Source organism: Ammospiza nelsoni, chromosome 18 (assembly GCF_027579445.1).
Source record: "Ammospiza nelsoni isolate bAmmNel1 chromosome 18, bAmmNel1.pri, whole genome shotgun sequence".
NCBI classification, from domain to species: domain Eukaryota; kingdom Metazoa; phylum Chordata; class Aves; order Passeriformes; family Passerellidae; genus Ammospiza; species Ammospiza nelsoni.
In genome coordinates, this window is record NC_080650.1 from 3095679 (window position 1) to 3119676 (window position 23998).

A 23998-nucleotide genomic window follows, 5' to 3' on the forward strand; every position below is an offset into this window, starting at 1 on the left:
AGCACAAATACATTAACAATAATTTTTTTATTTCTTGCTAATAGTTGACATGGTTTGCTCTCACTCCCAGTCAGTGAAGTTGCTTGCTCCAGCAAGTCTGCTTGTCTTGGGAGTGCTCATGTTCTATTTTGTGTACCAAATTTCGTTTATTTTTATCAAGCACCAACGTCCCACAGGCTGCAGCAGAGCCTTGTAGCATAGTCCAGTGTACAGGCTAACCCCCAGAGGGGCAGCTGGGCATGGACAGGGCTCACAACTTGGTCACTTACCTGTTCCCTTGCTGCTGGGAATTTTCCTTTTAGTGCAGTTCATAGCCAGTCTCTGTTTCCTTGTGCCTACAAGAACATTGCAGTTTATTTTTAAAGAGGACGAGGAGTTAAAAAAAAATCGGGCAACAACTCATCCACTGATGGATTGCTACAACCTGTTGCCACAACTGACATTTTATATAGTAGTAAAATTGAAAGAGCAGAGCTGATTTTCATTTCCTATCTCTTGGCTGAAGCCTGGCATTTGCACCTCTGTTACTGTCGGTTGTGGGAGTACCTGAGTGTGAGAGCAGTTGTGGTGTCAGCAAGGGAGGAAAGAAATGGTGAGCCAAATACCTGAAAAAATGTTAGTCTAATATCCTGTTATTGGCAGCTCTGGCATTCTGGTGGCTTTTGTTTAGGCTGAGGACTTTTTACTTGGTTTTAGTCTTGCAAGTTTTATTAAAAGGTTTCTTTAAAAAGAGCTGCTGTTGGGAGGTTTCCCAGACCAAATAGGAAACTGGGAATTATCAGTTCTCCACCCTCAGGCTCTGTGCATGGGCTTTGCTGAGCCAAGGGAAGTGCCTTGCACTTCTGTAGGATGTGCTTCTATTTGCACAGCGATTTTAGAGCTTAAATGTGAAATGAGCTTTTAAGGATAAGTAATCCCTCTCTGAGTGCATTTGTGCTGAGTGTGTGAGGCAGATGGCCCGTGCCAGGGCACTGTCTGTGCTGGTACACCCAGTGCCACTGCAGGCCATGGCAGAGACCATTCCTGACTGGCCATGTGCTCAGGGACCTCTCTGAGAGGGCAGAGCGTGTGCAGGTGACACTGCCACTCCTGCCACTCCTCCCTGTCCATCGCCCCTTGCCCTGATGCTCGTGGGGTGCCAAGGTGAACCTGTTTCCTGTGGTGTTGTGTGGGTTGCAGTTGGTATTGCTGGTCCAATTCCCTCACAGCAAGATTGCACAAACAGCACAGGAAGCATAAACTTGAAAGATGTGGGGCTAAAATCCCCCAAAACAAGAGGGAAAACCTGGGATAGGCACAGTTCCTATACTTTAATCTCTGGTTTGAAATTTACTGTGTTATGAGTATTTCCTACTTCCTCTGCCTTGTCAGTAGTATGGATTAATGATTCATAAAGGTGTGTTTTAAGGGCTGGGGAGTTTGTGTTTATCCAGTGCTTACTAGAGTCCCTGCAGCTTCTTCCTCTTTCCTTCCATTTCCCTTCCACCTCCCAGGAGCATTCATGCATAAACCATTTCTTTTTCAAGCCTTGCCTTTCCTTGGAGAAAAGTTACTGGTACTCCTTTGTGCCCAGCTCTGATTACCAGCAGTGTAGAATTGGTGGATTATATTTTTTCATGGGCCAGAACTGGCATTTCATTCCTCCCTTCCAGTGTTACCAGCCTGGAAAATCGAATGGAACTGTGTCTGACCAAACATGCAGAAGCCTCTTAATTTTAAATAATCTCAATCCCAGTTGGTGGAAGCTCATAGGTGGGGGTTAGAGAAGGTGAGATACAGGCAAAGAGAAAAGTGTGGGTGAAATTAATTTCATTCCTGCTGATATTCTTGAGACCAGTTGGGACAGTTCTTGTTTCTTATGGAGGACACATGAAGACTGGATTAATCTCTGGCTCGTGGTTTAGTGAGCCATGGACAGTAAAAGTTGTGACTGGCCAAGCATGGCTTGTTGTTGTTTCATCTGTTGAGAGTTCTGCTGGTTTAGGGGGATGCTTTGTCTTGAAAGGAAGAGAGAAAGAAAAACTGAAAGCAGAATGATTTGTTGTCTGTTTTGTTGCAGTGGAAGGTTGGTTTCACCAAAATGGAAAAATTTTAAGGGATTGAAGCTTCAGTGGAGAGATAAAATCCGTCTCAATAACGCCATCTGGAGGGCCTGGTACATGCAGTGTAAGTACCGTGCTGGGGGCGGGTCTTGCCTGAGACATCGCTGAGAGCGAGAGAATCGAAATGATTGTGTGGTGAAAAGCTCGGGGATGTGCTCAGGACAGATGTTCCAGAGGCAATCCCTTGGATCAGGGCTTTCCTGGCTGTGCCCACACTGGGGACGTGCCGAGTGCTCCGAGCACATCTGAGATCTCCCTGTTTGTGTTGTTCATCGGGAAGGAGCCCCGGCCAGCTCCTGTCACACCTTGGCACGGGAGTGGCAGCTCTGCAGGCTCTGCCCGTGCTCAGCACCCGCCCTGCCCTTGTTGTTTCAGACCTGGAGAAGCGCAAGAACCCCGTGTGCCACTTTGTCACCCCTCTGGACGGCTCCGTGGACGTCGATGAGCACCGGCGGCCAGAGGTGTGTGGGAAAGCCTGGGAGCAGCCCAGGAGCTCTGGAGCTTGGAACAGGATTTTCTGGTCTGCTGGGAACAAGGGCAGTGCAGCCAATCTGTGCTGTGGTGTGATTTAGAAGGAACCATTAAAAGCAGAGTGAACCCGGTTTTGTGAGTTCATCACATTAGGATGATCAAGGTGCAAGCAGAAGGACATTTGTTATCTGTGTAACTTATGTTAATGTTGTAATTTAATGAATCATAAATCACAGAAGTGCTAGTTAAGGTTTTGACAGCCACTGCTGTCTTCTGACTGGAAGTCGGTGGGAAATCAGAGTGATGACTATTTTCAGGACTGAATCTAAGTGACCCTGGGAGAGTTTCTGTATTTTATGTAATTTGAGAGGTGTGGTTTCAAGAGAACAAGCAATTTCTTTTCCTGTGTTGAAGTAGTTTCACAGACGGATCAAATATGAGTTTGTGTTCTTTCATTTTTGTGCTCCTGTAAACATAAATGAAAACTAACATCTGCCCTCTGGCTCCTTGCAGAAAACCAGTGAGGCCCTTGATGTGGCAATATGTGGCTCTCTCTATACTGCATAACTCTAGAGTAATTTATAACTCAGAGGAGTTCCAGATGAATTTGTGGAACTGTCTCAGGTTTTTGAAAGAACAGTGTTGATGTTTGTGTTGAAAGTGACCCTCGAACACAAAGTTAAGGCTCTCATTAGTCTGCTCTCCCCAACTTACACACTGTTCTCTGTGATACATTGAAGACCCATATCGTGTGATCCTTTTGTTGCCATCAGTGTGTGGCCTGCAAGGTCCCCCCTGAGCTGGACATCAGATTTCTATTGCTTTGTGTCATTCATAGCAGCTTTTGCTTATGTGTGTGTCTGTGCATGTGATATTGTGAAAATCACAGGATATTGTGTGCTTTATACATTATATTTCAGTAAATTAATTTTTAAGGTGTTTTTTTTGCCATTTCTTAACTCTTGTTTATGGTTGAGCTGCTGTGGGAGATGCTGACAGTGCAGTCAGATGTCACCTCGTGTTTGGTTTTTGTGGCAAAGATGAAGTTAGTACTGTCAGATTTGCTCTGTGATAGCTGAACTCTGGGATAGTGTGGGCTGCTGATACATGAGCTCAAACAGAATCAGCATGCTTTCTTTTGCATTTTTTATGCCTGAATATTTGCTTGGAAATGTATTGAATATTCAGCCCTCGTGTGATTCCGTGTAATTCATGGTATGTGTTTGTGTTCCCAGGCCATTGCAACAGAGGGGAAATACTGGAAACGAAGAATTGAAATAGTCATTAGGGAATACCACAAGTGGAGAACATACTTCAAGAAAAGGGTCCGTTGGTTTACATGGTGAAAGTAGTTTGCTTGAGCTTGATCAGTATGTTGTTGCTTTTTGAGTTTTTCTGTCAGTTTTTCTGGCATGCAAGAGTACTTAAAACAGATGATAAATAAGCTGGTACAGACATGCTCTCTGATTAGTTCCACTTAACTAAAAATTATTGTGCTGGGACTGATTGTGCATGATTGGGTCTTAAAAGTTTTGCAAAATCAGGTCTTCCACTGGCACATACAGGACTTATTCTGACTTCACCATCTGTTCTGTTCTCCTTTTGCAGTTACAGAAACACAAAGATGAAGATCTTTCAAGTTTGGTCAGGGTAGGTAACACCACTGAGAAGTGGCAGTATTTATGCTTGTAGAACCCAGAGCAGATAACAAAGCTGTAACATGCAGTAGCTTGCTTTGATTGCAATCTAAAAACGAGCAATCTAAAATCTTGCTTAAGCTTTAATTAAGGTTAGACACCTTAATGTTCTGTGCCTCAGAGAGCAATGTGAGATTTGTAGCTTGAATTGGATGGAGCAGAGGTTGAATGTCAAGTGCTGTGACAGAAGAAATGGGAATCAGCATTGCATGCCCAGAGAGATCAATCTCTTTGAGGGCTTGCACATGATTTCATCTTGTTACTGAGTTGTAACTGGCACTGCTGCTTTGCTTGTGTAACTGGACCTGTGAAGATGTGGGAGCTGTGTTTTGCAGATCTTCCTCCTGTGCCCACAGCTCAGGCAGATAATATGCCAGGATTCTATAAAAGGACAAAATGGTTAAAGGGACAGTGGTATGTCCCCTTAAACTGTTTATCAAACCTACTTTGGGTATATAAACTGATGATCAGAAGCACTGTTCTGCTGTTTTTGCAAGGCAGTGCAGTTTAACTCAGCCTGCAGTGAGGATGGCTAAGCCAAGTCACATTGTGTTGTATTTTTCATGGGAAAAAGTGTCTTGTGCAAACTTGGAGTACAATTACACTTCACTGCGAGTCAGAGTTTCAAATACATCTCACAAGACAGAGTTGTTTTTTGCATTCTTGCTAGTCGTGTATTTTTAATCTTTGTTCAAACCACAGGATTGTTAAACTGGGTGAAAAAATACTTGTGTAATCAATCAAACAAGGAAGTGCTGTTATTATGTCCTTCTAGTCAATATCTGGATTTTGGGCGAAAATCTTTGCCAGAGTGTTGTGGTATTTCAGTGAGCTGAAGTTGCTGGTGTATCAGAAGCACCACTGAAGTATTTCAGTCCATTTGATGGCTCCTCAAAGAGAGATTCTTCCTTTAAAAATGTGAAAAACGAGGGCTGCTTTTATAGACATGCACCAGCCTGCTTTGGCATTGCTAGGCAGCCTGACCTCTCCTCCTTTCCTTTGGCAGGATGATGATGTGGTTCTGTGGCAAAAAAGAAGGTATGGCAGAGAAACCCCTGTGCCCATGGAGGAGGGCAGCCTGTTGGATGCAGACATGCTCATGTCCGAGTTCACCGACACCCTGTTCTCCACACTCTCTTCACATCAGCTGGTTTCCTGGCCAAACTCCAGGGACATAGGTATTTATTGGCTGTAGCTGTGCTGCAGTGAGAACCCCTAAAAACACTCTGGTTTGCTGCTCTTGTAGTCTTGCCTAAGAAATCGATCTTATATTGCTGATACAGATAAAAACAGGTCAGGGGATGTAGCTGTCTTATGATTCTGTAGGTTATAGAATCTATATCCATATAGAATTAATGACCCAAATTTAATTTCTGTCTTAGCTTCTTCTGTGCTGCTCCCAGCTTTGCCCCCTGATGTTGCTCTGAATAAATCTGTAATGACCAGTATTTACTTTATCAGTGGTGAAGACATTGGGATTTATCTCAAAGCACAGTTGTGTGTGTATTTTTAAGGGAGTGCCTGTGTATTTTTGTTTGGCTTTGTCCGGAAGAATCAGTGCAAGTTTCATCTGTACAAACAATCCCAAAAGCTATTCAACTTTCTCTGGAGGCTGTGACTGTCTGATGGGGCAGCACATGTCCTCTGTTCACCATCCTTGCTGCAGGGATGTCTGAGCAACTCCAGAGCAGCCATGGTTTACATTAATTGTACTCAAGGCAAATTAAATGGGTGATGGTTTACTTTAAAATTCTCTGTTATGAGCTGTGGTGGATCAGGCTGTGCTTTCCAGCAAGGTTTTGTGTAGTGCAGCTCAATTAGAGCCTTCAGGTTTCACCCCTTCCATTTTAGCAATTGAAAGTTTCATTGCCCAATGGTTTGATATCTGGATTGTGCTGTAGCTCTGAAGAGAAGCAGATGCTCAGTTCCTTTCAGCAGCAGTTTTTCTGTAACATCTTGGCCAAGCCTGGCTGTGGAGTGTTTTATTCCTGCAGCTGTTATTATGTGAGTGATGGGAAGCTAATCTAATCTGTCTCCTGAATTTCGCAGGACACTTAGGAAATGCTGACATGATTCAACCAGGGCTTATTCCTCTCCAGCCAAATTTTGATTTTATGGATACTTTTGAACCTTTTCAGGGTAAGAATCATAGAGTTCACTAATTTCTTAAGTATTGCAGTGATTTATGAATTAGGTTTTAAATAAAACTTCAAGTACTACAAACATTTAAGGTTTCCCCATTTCACACTTCTTAGTGATGAAGACATTTAACATTTTGTTTGTCTTTGAATGTTTTATGGCACTGTCAAGAATTCCATATAACACTGAACTACTGCTGTCAACTTTGATGGTTATGGATCCTCATGGAAGTAAAGAGTGATATCTATTTGCTGGCTCTGCAAGCAGTCTGCATCACATAACTGTACTTTGTGGGACTCACTGAGTATCAGCTCTTGGCTGTCTCTGTGTAGATGAACCTTTAACAGGACTGATTTTTGCATTGTCCCAGTTTGCATGGAAGTTGAAGGAGTCAGAGATCAGTTCCTCTGAAGACAAAATTCACTGCTCAGTCAACAGCAGCTGTATGAAGCAAAAAGCTCATGGTTTTGTTATTGGTTAAATAATACTGATACTCCTGTGAATGTTAAGATCTAGCAATGCTGTATCTCAAGTGTGAAAAGCAGAAAATTAATAGGTGGCTTTTCATATTTCAGAATTATTCACTCCCAGTCGCTCCAGTAATTATTTCCCTTCCGTGTCTGCTGTCAGCTCAGCTACCACAGACAGCAGCAGCCACTCGTCCCAGGTAAGAGAGGTTTCAAACAGAAGGTTCTGCCATGAGCTCTGTGCTCTCAGGAGGAGTTCAGGCATGTGTGAGTCAGTGATATTTCCTTCTCTCAGTCTCCTGTCCTGCCGTCGGGTTCGCTGCCCAGCACGCTCCCAGCAGGGAACATCAGCGATGGACTCATTCCTTCCTCAGTACCTGCTCCTGGCATTCCTGACGTCGTTGCTGACCAGTGCTCCAGCATTAGAAGTGGGGGATCTTTCATCCAGCCGGCAGACTTCCCTCCTGACGCGTCTCTCAGCGGGCCACAAACTTTCATGTCGGTGTTCCAGCCGCCGCTGCCGCTGCTGCAGCCCGCGGGCGCCCCGCAGCCGCCCCCGCTGCCCGCGGTGCCGCTCGGCTCCAGCCTGAGCCCCGCCCCCGCCGCCTTCGCCGCTCCAGAAACGCCCAAGTTCGGCCTCTGCGAATCCTCGGTCATCACTCACACGGCCTCTGCCACGCTGACCCACAACGCCCCTGCCACCACCTTCAGCCAGAGCCAGAGCCAGAGCCTGGTCCTGGCCACGCAGCAGCCGGGGGCAGGAGTGCCTTGTAACCTGGCCTTCCAGACTGCTGTTGTGCAGGGGCAGCCCCGGCCCCAGCTGCAGTCCCAGCTGACATTTGCACTCCCCAAACCTGTTCCTCTGGCCAGTGCTGGGACGAGGCCCAAACAGTCACACAAAATAGTGCCTGCTCCGAAGCTTGAAACAGTGTCCTTAGTGGTAAAGAATGCCTTCATCACCCCAGGTGAGGAGCACTGTGGGAGGATGGTTTTGTTTTCTGAGCGGGACTAGCAGGAGGAAAAGACCTCCTTGCTTTTCTTGCTTAACATAATAAGTTAAAATAGAGCTGCTGAGTGTGTCCATGGAACCCTTGAATCCACTGGCTGAATGCAGTGGCTGCACTGTTCAGCGGGATGCTCTGCACTGCTGCAAGGACTGGAAGCAGTTTGGTTGAGTGTGAAAAGCTGACTTGCAAAAGGGGGTCTCTTTTTGTATCATCTGTGGTGGGCTGTGTAGCTGCAGCAGCTGTGTGCTCCTGCCCCATAGAAGCCCTGGATTTAGGAGTGATGCTGTTGTGATTCACTGCCCCTCAGGGCACTCAGCCACAGTGGAGGAGGAGATTCTCCTGAGGGAGATGGAAATCTTTGGCTCAAGCAGTCTAGAGACCCTTGAGATGCTTTAAGTCAGGAGTGGGTTTCATGTCAGGGTAGGAACACCTGGGACTTCCACACTGGGTGGGATTTGGAGCCACTGGCACTGCACAAGGCAAAGAATAACAAGATAAGGAGCGAGAATTTATCTTGTGATGTTTCTTGTAGGAAAGCTCAAGGCTGGAGCAGGACAGGCAGAACACTCTTGGGGTTATTGCAGTCTGTTTTTAGACTTGTGCTGGCTGGGGGCCAAGTGACTTCAGCCACTTGAAATGTGCAACAACAATTCAAGAAAAAGCCTGCCTGGAGGAGAAATGTTAAACAGGCTTTACTGGGGAGTAGGTGTGTCTGCCAGGGCCTGACAGTGAGGTTATCCACCAAAGAGAAAAATCACTGTTCAGGAGAAGAACAGACCCAAGATGGAATTCTAGGGTGTCACTGGGATCAATTTGGTCCATGATTAAAAGCATGAGGGTGTTAATGGCAGTGTTCCTATCTGCAGTGTGTTATAAACCAACATTCCCTGTACCTTCAGCAGCTGAGACATGCATTTCTCACCTAGTAAAGATTGTAGGCAGCTCATTTTCAGAAAGCCTTTGCTCCTGCTTTTCTCAGGGCTTCCTGGGTTGTTCCTCACCCCATATATTACTTTCCCAGTGCTCCACCATTTACTTCTAGACCATCACAACCAGTGGGTTTGTTTGTCATCTAGATTAGTGGCATGTATTTGGGGATCATGGTGTTCCTAAACTACTGGGACATCAAGCTCAGGGGACAAATCCAAGAATTTATATAAATACTAGAGCTTTATTTTTGGAAACAGAATAAACATCAGTACTTGTAACTGAGCCATTTCTGCCTGTAATTTGTGTTCAGGACAAACAAATCATCTCCTGACTGTAAAGCAAATTACATTATATCTGATGTTTAAAATGCTGCGTATATAAGGACCCAAAAACCTGTACAGATTGTCTCATCAGGTGCAAGACTTTACTGCTATCACCACTTCATGATAAATGTGCTGATTTGGAGAGGAAAGTCTGTAAAAGATGCATTCATAGGACAGAAACATGATTCATGAAAAGTGACTTCTAAATGTTGTTACTGATTGCTGCAGGTCCCCGAGTGTGGAAGTCAGAAAGGCCAAGCCTGTGCAGCAGCATTAATGCACTGTCAGAGTAGGCTCTTGAGGGCAATAGAGATGTCACAAGTCCAGCTGAATGTCAGTGAACAGTGGAAAGGTTGTGATTCCAGCTTTAGATGTGGGAATGCTCAAAGAATGAACTCCCTGTGTCAGTGACAGAGCCACAAGGCTGGCACAAGGTTTGTGCAATCCCCAGGCCTCTCTTATGGAGACTGTGCAGAAACTCCAGTTGAGTCAAAACACTCAGGTGTTGTCAGGCAGAGGTGACACTGTCAGGGAGGGGACACTGGATAACCCTGCACTGTCTCCCTGTCCTGCTGTGTGTGTCCTTCAGGGTGCTGATGCTGAGCTGCAGAGGGGTGGCTTGGCAGGGGCTGAGCTGTGCTGACATTTCTCCTGCATCATGACTTTATTTGTACAAAAGAGAGCTGAACCAGTGCAGCCAAGAGAGAAGCCAAATATGTTTGGTTCATTTTTATCAAAGCCCAGACAGAAGCTGTGTCTTTGCCTGATTTTTCCCTTAGTGACAGCTTAGGATGGTCAGTCATGTTCTGTAGAGACTGGGCAAGAACAATGTCAGCATGAATGCCATGGTAGTAACTGCACATCTGCATTGGTTACATGGAGATCTTAACAGATTCATATGGAGACATTTGCTCCTATTCAGAATTGCCTCCAGCTGCCTAAACACTGCAGGACTCTTGGTTCTGTAGCATATTTTGTGGAATTTTGATGCTGATTCCCAATCACATTTGATTGTCTTGTGGTTGTGTGTCATCTAAAGCAGCTATAATACCAGATAGTGAAAGAAGCTGGTAGGCTGAAGTGCTGAGGGAAAGGATTTAAGATACATATATGAGGAACCATGAAGTATTGAGTCCTTGACCCTTCCTGGGTCAGCAGAGCAAGCCTGAGGTCCCAAAGTGTGGATGGAAGAGGAGAGCTGAAGATGGTCCTCTCCTGTCAAACCCAGCTCTGACAGAATGAAGACACTTTGTATCTCCCTGAGTTACCACATACCTCTGTAAATTCACAGTGAAACAGTGACAGTGATGCTGGTAAACTCAGAAATAGCTGGAGTGTTCAAGTCCTTTGTACTGAATTAAAGGGGTTGAGATTATTGGAAGACTTCGTGGCATTTTATACTGTAGTGACATAGTAGCAAATAGATGCCCATTGATCCATGCCCATGTTTAATGACAAGTTATTTCATACAAAATAATTTCCATCTTTTTTTTGTATCATTAACTATTCTAACTGAATTGTGTTCTTCAGCTGCCTTTCAGGGACAGTCCAGAGCTGTGATTGTAACTCCAGCACCTTTAAAAAGAGAGGGGATTTTGACGCCAGCCACGTCTCAGTCTAATGTTGCAATTGCACCAGCTGGAATTGTCAGAGTAAGGAGAAGATAAAAAAAATTATATATTTGTTTTCTAGGCCTGTTATTTGCGAGTAGTCAGAGCCATAATGTGCTCAGGCGGGTAACAAGTCCAGTAAATCATCTGTTACCCAACGTATGCATTTGTGCATTCAGCTTTATGTTTGCTTGTTTTTAATGTAGCCACTTCATGGGCTTGGAAGCACTTTATAGTCTTGACAGGCTCTGTCTCACACAACAGTAAGATTCCAAGGAGGCCTGTACTCACAGTGCTGTGGATGGGGATGGTTTGTGCTTTAACAGTGCAGAGGCTGGAAGGAGCCCAGGGAGCTCACCTTTCCACTGCCATATTGGAAAACATGCATTGGGGATGTGAGTGGGTTTCCCCAATATGTTGTGTGCAGGAAGATGGAGATAGATTTTAGTATATTATGCTGTTGATGTGTTGTAATACTGCTTTAAGTTATGAAAGGATACTGGTCTCCTGCCAGAAGCCTGACTTTGGTGCCTGCCAATTCCTTATATATTAGCCCTTGTTTCATGTCATCAGATTGTTAATCATGTATTAATTTGCTGCTTTTAGTGAAAGGCAAGGTAACAAATCTCTCTTTCTCTCTTTTTCTTTCTTAATCTCTCCCCCCACTTTGTCCTTTCTCTCTTCCCTTCTCTCCCTCTGCCCCTCCTGCTCTTTCTCTCTGTTTTTCTCTGTGCTGTCTCTGTGCTGTTCCCAGGCTCCCGGGGTGACGGAGTTCCGTAGTAACATTCTGGTTGGTCCTGCACAGCGAGCACCAAGTAGTCAACAAAGCCAGTCCACAGTCTCACATCTCTTTCCTCCTAGTGTAGTCCAAGATGTGTTGGTGAAAGGAGAGCACATCCCTTCTCACTGTAGCAGTTCACAAGTTCCCTCACCTACACCTAGTAAGTTAGAAAGCTGTAAGCATTCTCTCTCCTGAACATGGAAGTGTTTCTGTTGGGTAGGCAGGGTGTAAATGGGCCTTGAGGAGCTCTGGATAATTTTTGAAGGAAAAGCTTTTCAGGCCATTCTACCCCACAGCTTCAAATGGATCCAGTGGTTTCCAATTTCTTGTCTTAAATGACTGTGCAGCATCCCCACAAACTGTGATTTTGTGTTTCCTGTGAGTGGCTCCTTTCTAAAAGGATGTGCTGTCGTAGTCACCAAGAGATGAAAGGCATCTGTGTAGGAAGTGCTGAATAGGTTTGTTGTTCAGTGTCATAGCTGTGATTTTGACTGGAGGATCTCAGACACAATCCTTGTAGGTAAGTGCAAAGATTCCTTTTGCATGTGCATTGACAGAGTGTTCCCTGGGCTGGTTCTGGTGGTCAGTGGCTTGTAAGTGTCCACCATCATGTTCCAGGCCTTAGAGACAAATGGGGGAGCCCAGCAGGACAATGGAGTCACATCCTGTGCATCCAACATGCCTTTGCTGAAATATATGTGTGGAAGGACAATTACATCTTGCTATTCAGGATGTGTCATGTGACATCATGTCCTCAGCTTTCCCAGCAGTCCTGATGTTCTCTAGCACGTGGTTGCTGCATCAAACAGTGTAATTTGGTTGCTGACTGCATTTCAGTTCAATTCTGAGTAGAAACTTTTCAGCAGTTACATTTGCTACAGAAAGTTGTTTGTTAATGTGTCTTGTGTTTTTTCCTTTCTGAAGGCCGGGACTGTCAGAATTCAGGCCAGGCTTCCCCCTGCAACTCTGAGCAGAGCCCCAGCCCCCAGTCTCCTCAGAACAGCTGCTCAGGAAAACCTGCCACTGACCCTGCTGTGGCTGCACTTAAGGTGTGTGTCCTTTCCTTTGAGGGGCTTTTCTTTGCCTTCATAGCTGCTTTTCTGTCCTGATGTCTGAGCATAGCTAGAGAAAGTTGTGCTTCAGGACAGTAGCATTGTGTGTAAGGCTTATCTTGCTGTTGCATCTGTGCTGCTCTGTGCAATCCAAAATGTCAGACTCTAATCTACTCTGCTCCTCAGGGACGTGTCACCAGAGGGGCCAGGCTTTGCTGTACCTCTGCAGGTCCTTATGGTCATGACAGCAGTTCCTGCTGTGGCTCTCAGGAGTGTTGTGACAGGTGTCAGTTCACTTGTCAAAGGTTTCAGGCTTGGTGTTCTAAACTGTGGCTTTTTGCCATTGTTCTATTGGGGCTCTTCAGTCTGCAGGGCTCTGGCCATCACTGGAGGGGGAGTTCTTGACCTGCTGAGTTATTACATGTCTCCAGTGATGCTTTGCTGCTCCACAGAGCAGCAGCTCCACAGACTCTACGAGTTACACCTGTAAAACCCTTGGAGAATCACTGGGGTAAGAACTGGGCGGTCTGGAGATAGCACCCGAGTGCTGGTTGTACCTCACACACAGCTGACCTTGTCAGAACACTTTCTGTGGTGATATGAGAAACTTCTCCATGAAAACCCCAGCAGAACAATCAGCTGTAACCCTCTCATTCATTTTGTTGTGGGAGGGAGCATTACTTAACAGTTCTGCAAGTGCCAGCCCCCTTCTGGCTCTGTGTACCCTGTGAGTTGGTGGCAGTTTGGTTACTCTAGGGCAGAAAGGTAAGTTTAACACCTGCAGCCTGTGACTAAACTCAGGTCTAGGTCTGTTGCAGAGGACAATCAGAACTGCCCCTTGGTGACCATGCTGCAAGTTACTCAGAAAAGCTGGCAGGGATTTGCTTGGCATGAGAGCTCACAAGCCTTGCATGCAGTCTGTTCTGCTGCTAGAGTAAGGTAACAAAGGAACAAATTAGTAGAGCTGGCTGATGGTGGGGAAGTGGTCACTAGATGGAAAAGCAAAGACACAGCTTTACAGCCATGTAAACACACCTGCTCTCACAGGAATTGCTTTGGATATGTACTGTTAGTAACTCTTTTGTAAGACAAGGGAGAAACAGTGATATTTGCCAGAGTCCAGATGCATGTGCTTTTGTTCCTCTGTATTGTCAAGTTAGATTAAACAGTTCTGTATTGCTAGGGAACATGGTTATTTCAGTTTGGCAAAGCATGGAGTGCACTGGAAATCTCAGTCCTGCTCATGAACCTGCATTTTCTGTGGTTTTGGGCAACCACTTCACTGCTTTATTACATTGCTTTCCTCCATTATAAAGTGGGGTTATGGTGAGCTGCTGCCAGAAAGCCTCACTTTTCCAGAAATGTGTTCTCAAAGTGCAAACTCTGTTAAAGAACTTCCTTCATCCCAGGTTTCCTGTGGCAGGCTCCCAGGAGAAAGCAGTAATTGAGTAATGGGAGCAACTTGGGCTGCTCCTGCAAGAGAGGGACTCAGAACAAAGAAATCCCTGGGCTGTTGCAGTTTTGGTCTCTGCACCTCCTTCACACGCCTGGCACACAGCTCTGTGTGGAGTGGGGATTTTCAGAGTTGTATCTGGAGTCGTTTTGTTCCTTCCTGGATGGTTTCTGTGTGTCCCTGCTGTGGCTGTGACAGTGTAACCATCCCAGGGATGATCCCTGGCTCTTCCAGGCTCCAGCTGAGCTGGGCAGGAGCCACAGGGCGGCGGTGTGGCCCCAGCTTTGGGAAGGGATCTGCCGGCTGCTCCTTTGTCCTCGGCAGCTCAGAGCCTTGGAATAATCTGGTATTCCCAGTGCCTGAGCAGAAACTAGGGCTCCTTTTCTTTCTGTTGGCACCGACCTTGGGAGCTCCTGTCAGTGTTTAGGTAGCTCCCCAGCCCTGGGATCCAGGGCCTGCAGGATCTTCCTGTGCCTAAAAAATCCTGCCAGTTGTTTTCTTTGTTACTGATTGTGAGGTATTTTTGTCACAGCCTGGACCAGTTCTGGGTCTACTGATCTTTGTTCTTTTGTTAATATAAATCCTAAATATTTTACTTCCTGATGACACAGCTGAAGCCTAGAAAGATATGTGGGATGTCCTTTACTTTCTGCTAAAGCACTCCACAGACAAATGAAATCTTTCAAACATTTGTGTGCCTTGCTGGCAAGTAACAAATCATGTGCATACTGTACAAGCCTAGAACCTCCAGGTGATATAATATCTTTGATATTTTCTCCTTGCCATCCTGGCATGTGATGCTTAGAATAGGTGCAGGTGTCAGAGGTGGGTTGGTCCACAAACACACTGTCAATTCATTATTAAGATTGTGGAGAGTTGTTCCAGGGGAGGCCATGAATGCCAGCAAGTCAACAAAAATGACACTGAATTGAGTAGCTGAAATAGTCATAGCAGTAGAACAGTAATGAGAACAACACAGACTGAGCTGGTTTTATTTATGCAGAATCGAAGGATGAGGCATCTTTCAGAACAAAAACGAAGGTCTAATATCAAGATTGGTTTCAGTGCTCTGAACAGCTTGGTGTCAGCCAACTCCAAGTCGGTAAGTACTGCAGCAGCACTTGGTTTGATGTGAAATGTAAGAAAGAGCCATTCCAAAAGTCTTGTTAATAAATGTAGTGATTTCACTGCTGAGTACAGCTGAGCACAGCAGAGAACACACTGCTGGAACACAGCAGTGAGCAGAGGTAGAATGGTAAAGCTCAGGTAAATTCCTAGGATTTCCACACCATTGAGATCTCTGCCTCCCAGCATGGTCATTTCAGATGATTTGGAAAATCTCATTAGGACTCTTTACACCACCCAGCTGTCTTTAAGAATCATGGCCTTTTTCCCCCCTTTCACCTGTCACTTGTGCTTGGGTTCACAGAGAAAAAAATTCCCAACTGATTTCTCATTGTCCAATGACTTTGTCCACACGAAAAACCTTATCTGGCTACACCAGTCAACTTAGTTCACTAAATTGAAATACAGATGTATCTGCACAACAAAATTTTTAGTGTCCTTTAAATACCAGTAGCTTTGAAACATGGAAAATGTGGAAGCTTTTTGTGCAACATGTTGATTTGTTTTTATCATTTTTATAATTTCAGAAATTTAGGTGATATGTTGTCAGAATTTCACTTCCTGGCTTGAATAGCCTATTTGAAAGGAAGTCCTTTTTGAAAACTCAGCTTTACTGAAATGTCTGGTTATTTTATTTCTCAAGAGCAGATTTTTAATTGGTTCCTCCAAACTAAAGAGTATTATTATCTCCTTTGATGGGTCCTTCTATTTAAAAACTCCAGGTTTCCCAAACGAAATAATTTATATTGTCAACTTAAAGCAGTGCTACTACCAGCACTGTAAATCTGTCTGGAGATGTAGCACGTACTTCACTACTTAAGTAAAACTGTAAATATTTTTAAGAGGACAGATAATGGAATAAAACATTTTAAATTATTAAAATACTTCTTTCAACAAAGTAGCAGAATTGTAACTTATGGAAGAAAACAACCCCTACAGCCACATTTCTTTGTATTGGAGTTTGAAGAGGATTCAGAGAAACGCAGAGTTGAGTATCTGAAGTGTTTTGCTCTGCCTGACCCTGTGCTTTTACACACAGTGAAGGGGAATGAAAAGGTGCTGGAGTGCAGGTTAGGAGGACAAACTCATGATGAACCTCAGGTGATTGCAGGAATTAAGCTGTGTGTCTGTTTGGCCTAGATCAGCCACGCCATCACTCTGCAGAAGACAGTGGAATACATCGCCAAGCTGCAGCAGGAGAGGAGCCAGATGCAGGAGGAGACAAGGCGGCTCCGGGAGGAGATCGAGGAGCTGAACGCCACCATCCTGTGAGAACGGGAACTCCCAGGGCCGGAGCAGCAGCTCCCGTGGTGCCAAACAGCAGGGAGGGGGTGCTCAGTGCCACACCAGGGAGCAGATGGGGGTTGGACAGAGCAGAGCTGCTGTGGGATGGGCACTGGTGCAAACTGTGTGGAGTTTCAGCAAGCTCTGAGCATGGAATGCACAACAGTGGCAGCATCAGGGAGGATGTGTCAGAATAGTTCTGGGAAGAATTCAGCTAGGATGTTTTTAGAAATTCATTGGTGATGGAACTCTCACTCTTCACAATGGCTTTGCTGCAGTTTTCTTCTCAAATGCAGTCAGTTTTACAGAATATTGTGATTGAGTACATAAGACATAGAACTTGGGAGGAGAACTTCAGGAGTTTGCTACTGGCTGAACATATATTGTGTTATAAATCACTTCACCTTTCCAGTGCCTCAGTTTGCTCTGTGGGTTTATGATTATGTACTGTTGCAAAGCACATTGAGAACTGCACTGGCTTTACTTCCATCTGCAGAAATTTCAGGCTTAGGCATGATGTTAAAATTAGCAGTAAATCAAAATATTTTTATTTTTCTTGCAAAATATAATGAAGTCTGCTTAGTTTTATTTTAAATTGGTCTGTTTTATAAGAATCTCCATTACATTTTCTTCTGTACCATTGCTTAGGAGTAACTGTAAATTTTTCCTTGACTCCTAATGTGCCTTGTCCTTAAGGGATGCCCAAAATTACTTTTTTCTATGCTATACTTTGTTTTCAGTTTTGTTGTTTGTAACCAGAAGTTTTTGTAGCAGCTTCATAAATCACTTTGCTGCATGAATATTGACCAAGTTGTTGGGAAAACAGTTTTTATTCCTGACTGGAGCAGTTACACTCTGGGAGGATCATGCACTGGGAAGCCCCTCCAGCAGAGATACCAGGAATACACACTTTTCTCCTGCTGCAGTTTAGTCTGGAAGAGAAATGTGTCCTTTTTGGTGAGATTCTGACCTCCAAACATCTTCTCAGTTCTTGCCAGCGGCAGCTCCCTGCTACCGGGGTTCCCGTAACGCGGCAGAGGTTTGACCACATGAGGAAGATGTTTGATGAGTACGTGAGGAGCAGGACCCTGCAGAACTGGAAGTTTTGGATTGTATCCTTTTATACCAACCTGATGAGCTTGGGCTTTGGTACTGGTATTTTTAGAGCCAAGAACTTGGGATTCTGATGCTGTGACTTAAAGCTGAGTTACGTAAATAGTAAATGTCCTCAGTTTTCATCCACATCTGTGTGTGGATATGGATGCTTGCTGACTTTGTTCACCTCAATGTGTGGGAGGTAACTGCAAAGTAAAAGGCAATGCAGAGGCAAGGTTTTCTTCCTAGGTTTTTGTACTGCAAGAAATCTTTTGTGGGCTCTGCTGTAACTACAGCTCTATTTGGCTTTTGGGAAACGTACATAGACAATAGCAAAGATTTCAGGGGAAGAAAAAGTACAGTTACTGAAGTTATTAAAAAATCTGCACATTCCCTTTTCCTTTTTTCCTCTTCAGGTCTATCTGGAGGAATTTTGCAAAATATGGTGAATATCACTAGGAACTAGGGTTCAATTTTTTTCTCATTGCAATCCCTCTGGCAGTTGAAGTCCATTTAGAAATCCAGTGTTTTCTCTGCCATAGCCTTTCCCATAGAATGCCTTGAACTCCCCTTTGTTGTCTCCTTTAACATTTGGTGGTTTGCAGTTCAGCATTATTATTAAGCCATTGTTTGAGTCCTTCAATGGGATGGTTTCCACAACAAGCTTTAAGGATCTGAATGAAACTGCACTGGCCTGGTTGGATCAGCACTGTTCTCTTCCTGTTCTGAGGCCAAGTAAGTGAGGTTCCATCCAGCAGCTCTTCAAATCACAGAAAGTAAGATATAATAGCATTTCTTAAAAGTCAGAGTGTGACAGAGAAAGCACATGATGCTGAATGTGACTTTTGCTTCCTTTTTGTTAGCTCAGTGAAAAAATAAGAGCCTCTTCTGACTGTGAAGACAGAAAAAAAATTGTTGAATATGCCAGAATTTAAACAGTCTTTAACTACATTTAAATTTCAAAGGCTTGGCTCTAGTTGGAGTATGTTTGGCAGTGTGATTTATCTCATAATGAGGGAAGACCTCTGAGATTTGTATTTAGCTTTGGAGTGACCTTCTGTTTGGGACTCACTGCTTGATTCATTCCCTTTTGCCTTTCACAAGTATTTAATTTACATTTATAGCTGTCAAGGGATGCTCTATTTTGCAGAAGAGAGATCAATCAGATTAATAGCTTTTCCTGATGCTTTCCTGCCCTTTTTTTTCCCTAGTGGTGCTGAACACCCTGCGGCAGCTGAGCAGGAGCACCTCCATCCTGTCGGACCCGCAGCGGCTGCCGGAGCAGGCGCGCGAGGCCGTGACGAAGGTGAACAAGAGAGCTGGGGACACCTAACAGCCAAAGACACTGAGGTGCTTGTCCCAGGGGTGGAGACCCTGCCAGGCCCTGCCTGCCCAGGCTCCTCCAGTCAGTGCACTTTAGAAAGGATTCTCTCCATCACCAGAGACATTGTTCAGGGCACCCGGCCCTGCCTTGAGAAGAGGTGCAGGTGATGCAGCGTTGTCAGAATGTTTGGGTTCCTCTCCAGTGCTGTGCTGTGCTCTGTCAGTGAGAAAAAACCACCAAGCTCAGGTAAACTCAGCAGGTTTGAGCCCTGCAGGCAGCAATAGATCTCCATCAATGCATCCTTATGCAACTAATGGAACGCCCTCAGTTCTCTGAAGTGTAAATCCTGTGCACCAAGGAATGTGCTCTTCAAGGGGAAAAAATACTTCTGATTTCATGAAGCAAAACGTGCTTTTTATTTTGTTCTCTGGTATTTGGTTCCATATGTTTTACTTGAATAGTGAAAATTGTTAAACAGGATCATATGAAAAACCAAAGGAGAAGAAAAATCTGTCAGTGATGTCAACTCATGGCAAAAATACTAGAATTAAAATCTCAGGCTGTGTTTTGTGTATTTTTATTTTAATGAGTGTATCATTGCATTTGATCAGTTTCAAGACGTGCTTTATTTTCTAGTAAATAAAGTAGCTGATTTTAATTTTTTTTATATAGCCATTGTAAGGGAGTAGCAGGCTGTGCAGTAAGTGCAAGACAGCAGTTTTAGATTGTATAAATTCTGCAATTAGGATAAATGCATGAATTTATATCAGTTTAACTAGTTAACTGTTTTCTTGCACTCTACACAGTTCAGCTGCCATCCTCACAAAATGTGCACATATAAAACACATCCATAGGTAAATGTAGTAGCACTTCAGAGACAAGAATTGAGTTTGTTATGTTAAAAAATTGGCTTTTTTATTATCTCAGAAGCTATATCAAACCACACAGACTTGCAGTCCGTTCTTTGCTTCTTTGTCTTACTTTGCTTTTTGCCTTCTGTCTGAAAAACCTGAAGGACTTTGCTAGGCCTGTATGGGAAGGTTCTGTTCAACATAAATTATAGAACATGTAAAAATAAGTTTAAAACTCAAAATGCCACATAACATTTTTCAGTGACAATCTCAGCACATCCTGTGCTCTGCTGCAGGTAAACTGAGTCCTGTTCCAGCAGTGATTGTCCATCCTGGGACATTACTGGGATGTTCATTCCTGCTGATTGTTCAAAGTCTGGATGATCCCATGACCCCTGTAATTCCACTCATGACTTGATCCTGATTGTTCAGAGCTCTGCAAAGGTGGGAACACCTCCCTTGAGCAGTTTTCTTCCAGTTCCAAGGGCAGGCTGGAGGTGCTGTGCAGCCTCTCACAGTGGGAAAATGAGGAATAACTGGAGCACTTGGGGCTTGCACACTCTGAAATGGGCTCAGTAGGTTCTCCTTGGGGACAGGAGCTTTTCTCAGCATTGTCCCCGTTCTCCTCCACTTGGTGGGCCAGAGTTTGGAAGGCAACAATGGTCATGGGGAGTAGGGCTGAGCACAGGTGGAGGTTTTGTTCTTGTTTCTCCTTTGTCCTGAGTTCTTGCAGCTAATGGCTTTTCTTGCAGAAAAAAGCTTTTCCTTTCCTTCTGTGAGAGCAGCACTGTAGGAAGGACAAGGCACAAAAGGTGAGCCTCTCCCTGCATGGAGGCACTGAGGACTGAAGGGGAAGGCAGAAGGGCAATTTTGTACCAACACAGCTCCTCTGTGCAGGCAGAGAGAAACATGCTTTTCTTTCTCTTTTTTTACAGTAGATTTGACAAATAACTTGAAGTTTGTGGCACATGTGAAAACCTGTGTCCCTGTCACAGAAGCAACAAAATTTCAAGTCTCAGCCAAGGAATGGTGTGTAAAGGTTGTCATAGTAATTAAATAGTGAGTAGATTTTCGGGAGGGATCCATTCCCAGATCTTTCATAGTGCTGTAATCAATTAAGCAATATTCTTTTGGATACATCTGGGTAAGAAGTGTTAAATAAGTGAATCATTTTTTGAATCAGTGCTTTCAATCCTCCTATTTTTATCACTAGTTGTGAATTTGACTCCAGTAAAATCAGTTTACACTGTGATGAGCTGGGGATGTCCCTTATGTCCTTTCCTTGGAAGGGACCTCACTGTCTGTTCAGAACATGTGTGGGTTTCTAGCAAGAAATCAGCAGGCACATTGTCCAAGAGTTTTTGCTGACCTTTTCAGATGAGCAGATTCTCTAATGCCTCCCCTGCTTGTCAGCAGTAATGGTGTGTGATTTTCTCCATTTCTGGTATCGATGACGTGGGAGTTCTGTCCCAACAGTCACAGTGCAGTACAATCATCCCTCAGGGCCAGGGGGATCTGAGGACTGAGACCCTGACATCCCAGCTCTCACAGAATGGATTGGAAACTGAAAGCAACCCTAAAGGATCAGCAGAGGTAATTCACCTGAACTGCCAAAAACTTTGTCCATTCACAGTTTTGATGTGGATGGAAAGCTCATCATCAGATTGCATCATGAGCTGGTTACAATTGGAGGGGAGGTGCTTGTTTAACAAATTGTGATGCAGAAACAAACTCAAAGCACTATTAAAAAACTGCAAAACTTTTAAGAGAAAAAAAAAAGTATTTCTTACTTAGGCAAGAGTGTAGGAGGGAGGAAAGGAAAAGTGAAAAGATACTTTCCACTAGTGCAATTACCAGAAATTATGTGGCTGCTCTTTGAAGCAGTGATTCAGTATGTTCTTGTCACCCTGTTATTGCAGATCAGAATTCTTTTATCAGTCAGCCTTGTGAGGAGAGTGATTTCACTTCATTTGGAAACACAGGAGGATAAAAGCTGGTTTATGTCTCACATCTGAGCAGTAGAACCACTAAAGATTGGTATGGAAAGAGATGGACCACGTATGTATTAGTTCCTGCATAGTTTTCCACTTTGATTTATGTTTAAAGACCTTAGTCTTTCTTTCTTACCCATGGAAGAATTTAAATACTTTATTGTTTTTCAGAGTTTTGTAATTTAAGCACTCTGATTTCCTCAGTGTCACCAAAGTAAGCAAGCCAAACACACAGTGCCTAAAGTCTGCACAGAATTGCAGGTGCTGCACATCTGTCTGGTGCTAAACTTTTGGAGAACCCCCAGATAACTGAATACAAGTTGTATTCTGTCAAATCCAACATGTTTCACTCAGCAAAGGAGTGGCTAAATAACATATTTATGGCATGTGATATGCACAAAGTCAAAATGGGATTGTCTGCTGGTTCCTTCTGACCTCCAATTGTATTAATTGGTATATTGTGGATGGCCCCACCCCAAAGACAAATTCTGGAGAAGTGGGGCATGATCTGATGTAGTTATTAGCTTGTATTGTAGTTGTTGGCCTCCTTTTAGCAGGAGGAGTAAGGGGTGAAGGTCCAGGAGCAAACTTGAATTGAAGGAATTTCTGAGGAGGAGGATCAGAGACAAGTGCACACTTCACCATGACAGTCTGATCTCTGCACAAAACCAAAGGATTCTTGGTTAATACCATTTGACCTGACTGGAATGTTCTTCCATGCTTTTCTAGAGCCCTGGGGAGGGATTCCTTGAAAGAGGGGGCTACCAGAGTGTTTCCATCTGTGCCTTAGATCTTGGTGTCCTGTGTGCATTTGATTAATCTTAAGTCATCCATTGTTCCCCCTAAAGTGATGCTGTGTGGAAAATTCAGAGAATGGAGGAAGTGGAACTTCCCTGGCTTTTTAGAGGGTTTTATCTGTGTGGCATTGCTGTGACTCTTTCAGACTGAGGTTGTGAGTAACTGTTTCTGTGCTTGGAAAAAATTGCATCTTCCTTGTTGAATCCACCACCCCTCTCCACTGCCATGTGCAGGAGCACTTGTGCACACATGGACATAATCTGTGCTCTGCCAAACCCAGCAAACAGGCAAGGCCTTAAACCTCCACATCTGAGACAGAAAAAAAAATATGTCTTTGAAAAGGCAAAGGGCTGTCAGATGTATTGGAAACCTGCATCCCTTTGTATCTTCAGGTTTTTTTACATTCCTCTGTGTGTGTTTGTGTTCACATGTGGTAGAAGGGACAGGGACAGGTAAATTTAGTTTTGTTTGCTTTTAAAGCCCAAAACTCCTAAAAAGGAGTTTGAGAACAGGAGAGGGAAGCTCACTGCAGAAATGTTCAGTAAGATAATGCTTACTTGAAGGCTGTTTCACTTTCTCAGTTTCTGGAATGGATAGTTCTTGCCTTGATGTTGTCAGCTAGAAAGTACTGCTGAAAATTGAATGAGTTTTTCACTGCTTTCGCCTTTTTCTTTCTATTTTTTTTGTTCCTTCCCACCTTTATTGCATGGAAAAACCACCAAAAAACAAAAGGCTGATGACACCCAGTTCAGGTTCTTTAGGGATTCAGTCACACTAGTCTGGAGGACTGTAGACAATTGTTTATAACTTCTAGGAGTTTTTTAAATTAGGTGAGACATCAAGAGTTTTTCTGTTACTCCTCATTTTATACACTTGAATTGCAGAGGAGATTATTTGGTTTGGGGTTTTTTTTTTAATAGGACCCCAATATATTTCCCACAACATCAGTTAAAGTTTTCTCTGGTTTCATTCTTGGTTGGATTTTCTGCTCATTTACTGTGTAGAGCAGAAGTGGTAGAAGCAAACTGTAGCTTTATCTCTAAAACTTGAGTTCTTCAGTTACAATTACAGGAACTTCAGTTACAATGAAACACACCTTTGGTATATAATGGAATTCATTTCTAGCCACTGTCTGAACTTTTTATATCTGAACTTTTCCAACATGAATGAGGTTTTCAGTCAAAAAATATCAATGTTACGAGCAAGCCTTTTAACAATACAATGAATAAATAGATTGTTTTCTTCTGCTAACCTTGTATTTAAATGTGTTTTAAGTGAATGGAATTCATTCTTGTTAAGAAAAAATGACAAAAAAAAAAAGCTTGATGGTATGAGGACTTCAGGTTGTGCTCTTGCTTTGCTTAGGTTTCCTGTTCTGTTGCATGACAACTTCTGTTGTGCTGTTGATATGTAGCACTTTCCAGTAGGTCTGTTAAATTGTGCAATGCATTTTTTTATATTTACAACCAAAACAATAAAGGATATTTTTTGGAAGAAA

At 43.8% G+C, this 23998-nt stretch overlaps 1 protein-coding gene across 1 annotated transcript in view; it reads left to right on the forward strand.

Moving 5' to 3' along the window:
- MLXIP (MLX interacting protein) overlaps positions 1-23998 on the forward strand; it is a 44013-nt gene extending 20015 nt beyond the window's left edge. Inside the window, exons 2-17 of the mRNA XM_059485005.1 lie at positions 2060-2166; positions 2478-2563; positions 3809-3898; positions 4182-4223; positions 5277-5448; positions 6320-6409; positions 6985-7076; positions 7172-7841; positions 10667-10788; positions 11501-11687; positions 12452-12576; positions 15036-15134; positions 16298-16425; positions 17430-17553; positions 18142-18271; positions 18748-23998. Of these exons, the coding sequence (XP_059340988.1) occupies positions 2060-2166; positions 2478-2563; positions 3809-3898; positions 4182-4223; positions 5277-5448; positions 6320-6409; positions 6985-7076; positions 7172-7841; positions 10667-10788; positions 11501-11687; positions 12452-12576; positions 15036-15134; positions 16298-16425; positions 17430-17553; positions 18142-18271; positions 18748-18869 (2386 nt within the window). The 3' untranslated portion in view covers positions 18870-23998. The remainder of the gene's footprint in view (positions 1-2059; positions 2167-2477; positions 2564-3808; positions 3899-4181; positions 4224-5276; positions 5449-6319; positions 6410-6984; positions 7077-7171; positions 7842-10666; positions 10789-11500; positions 11688-12451; positions 12577-15035; positions 15135-16297; positions 16426-17429; positions 17554-18141; positions 18272-18747) is intronic.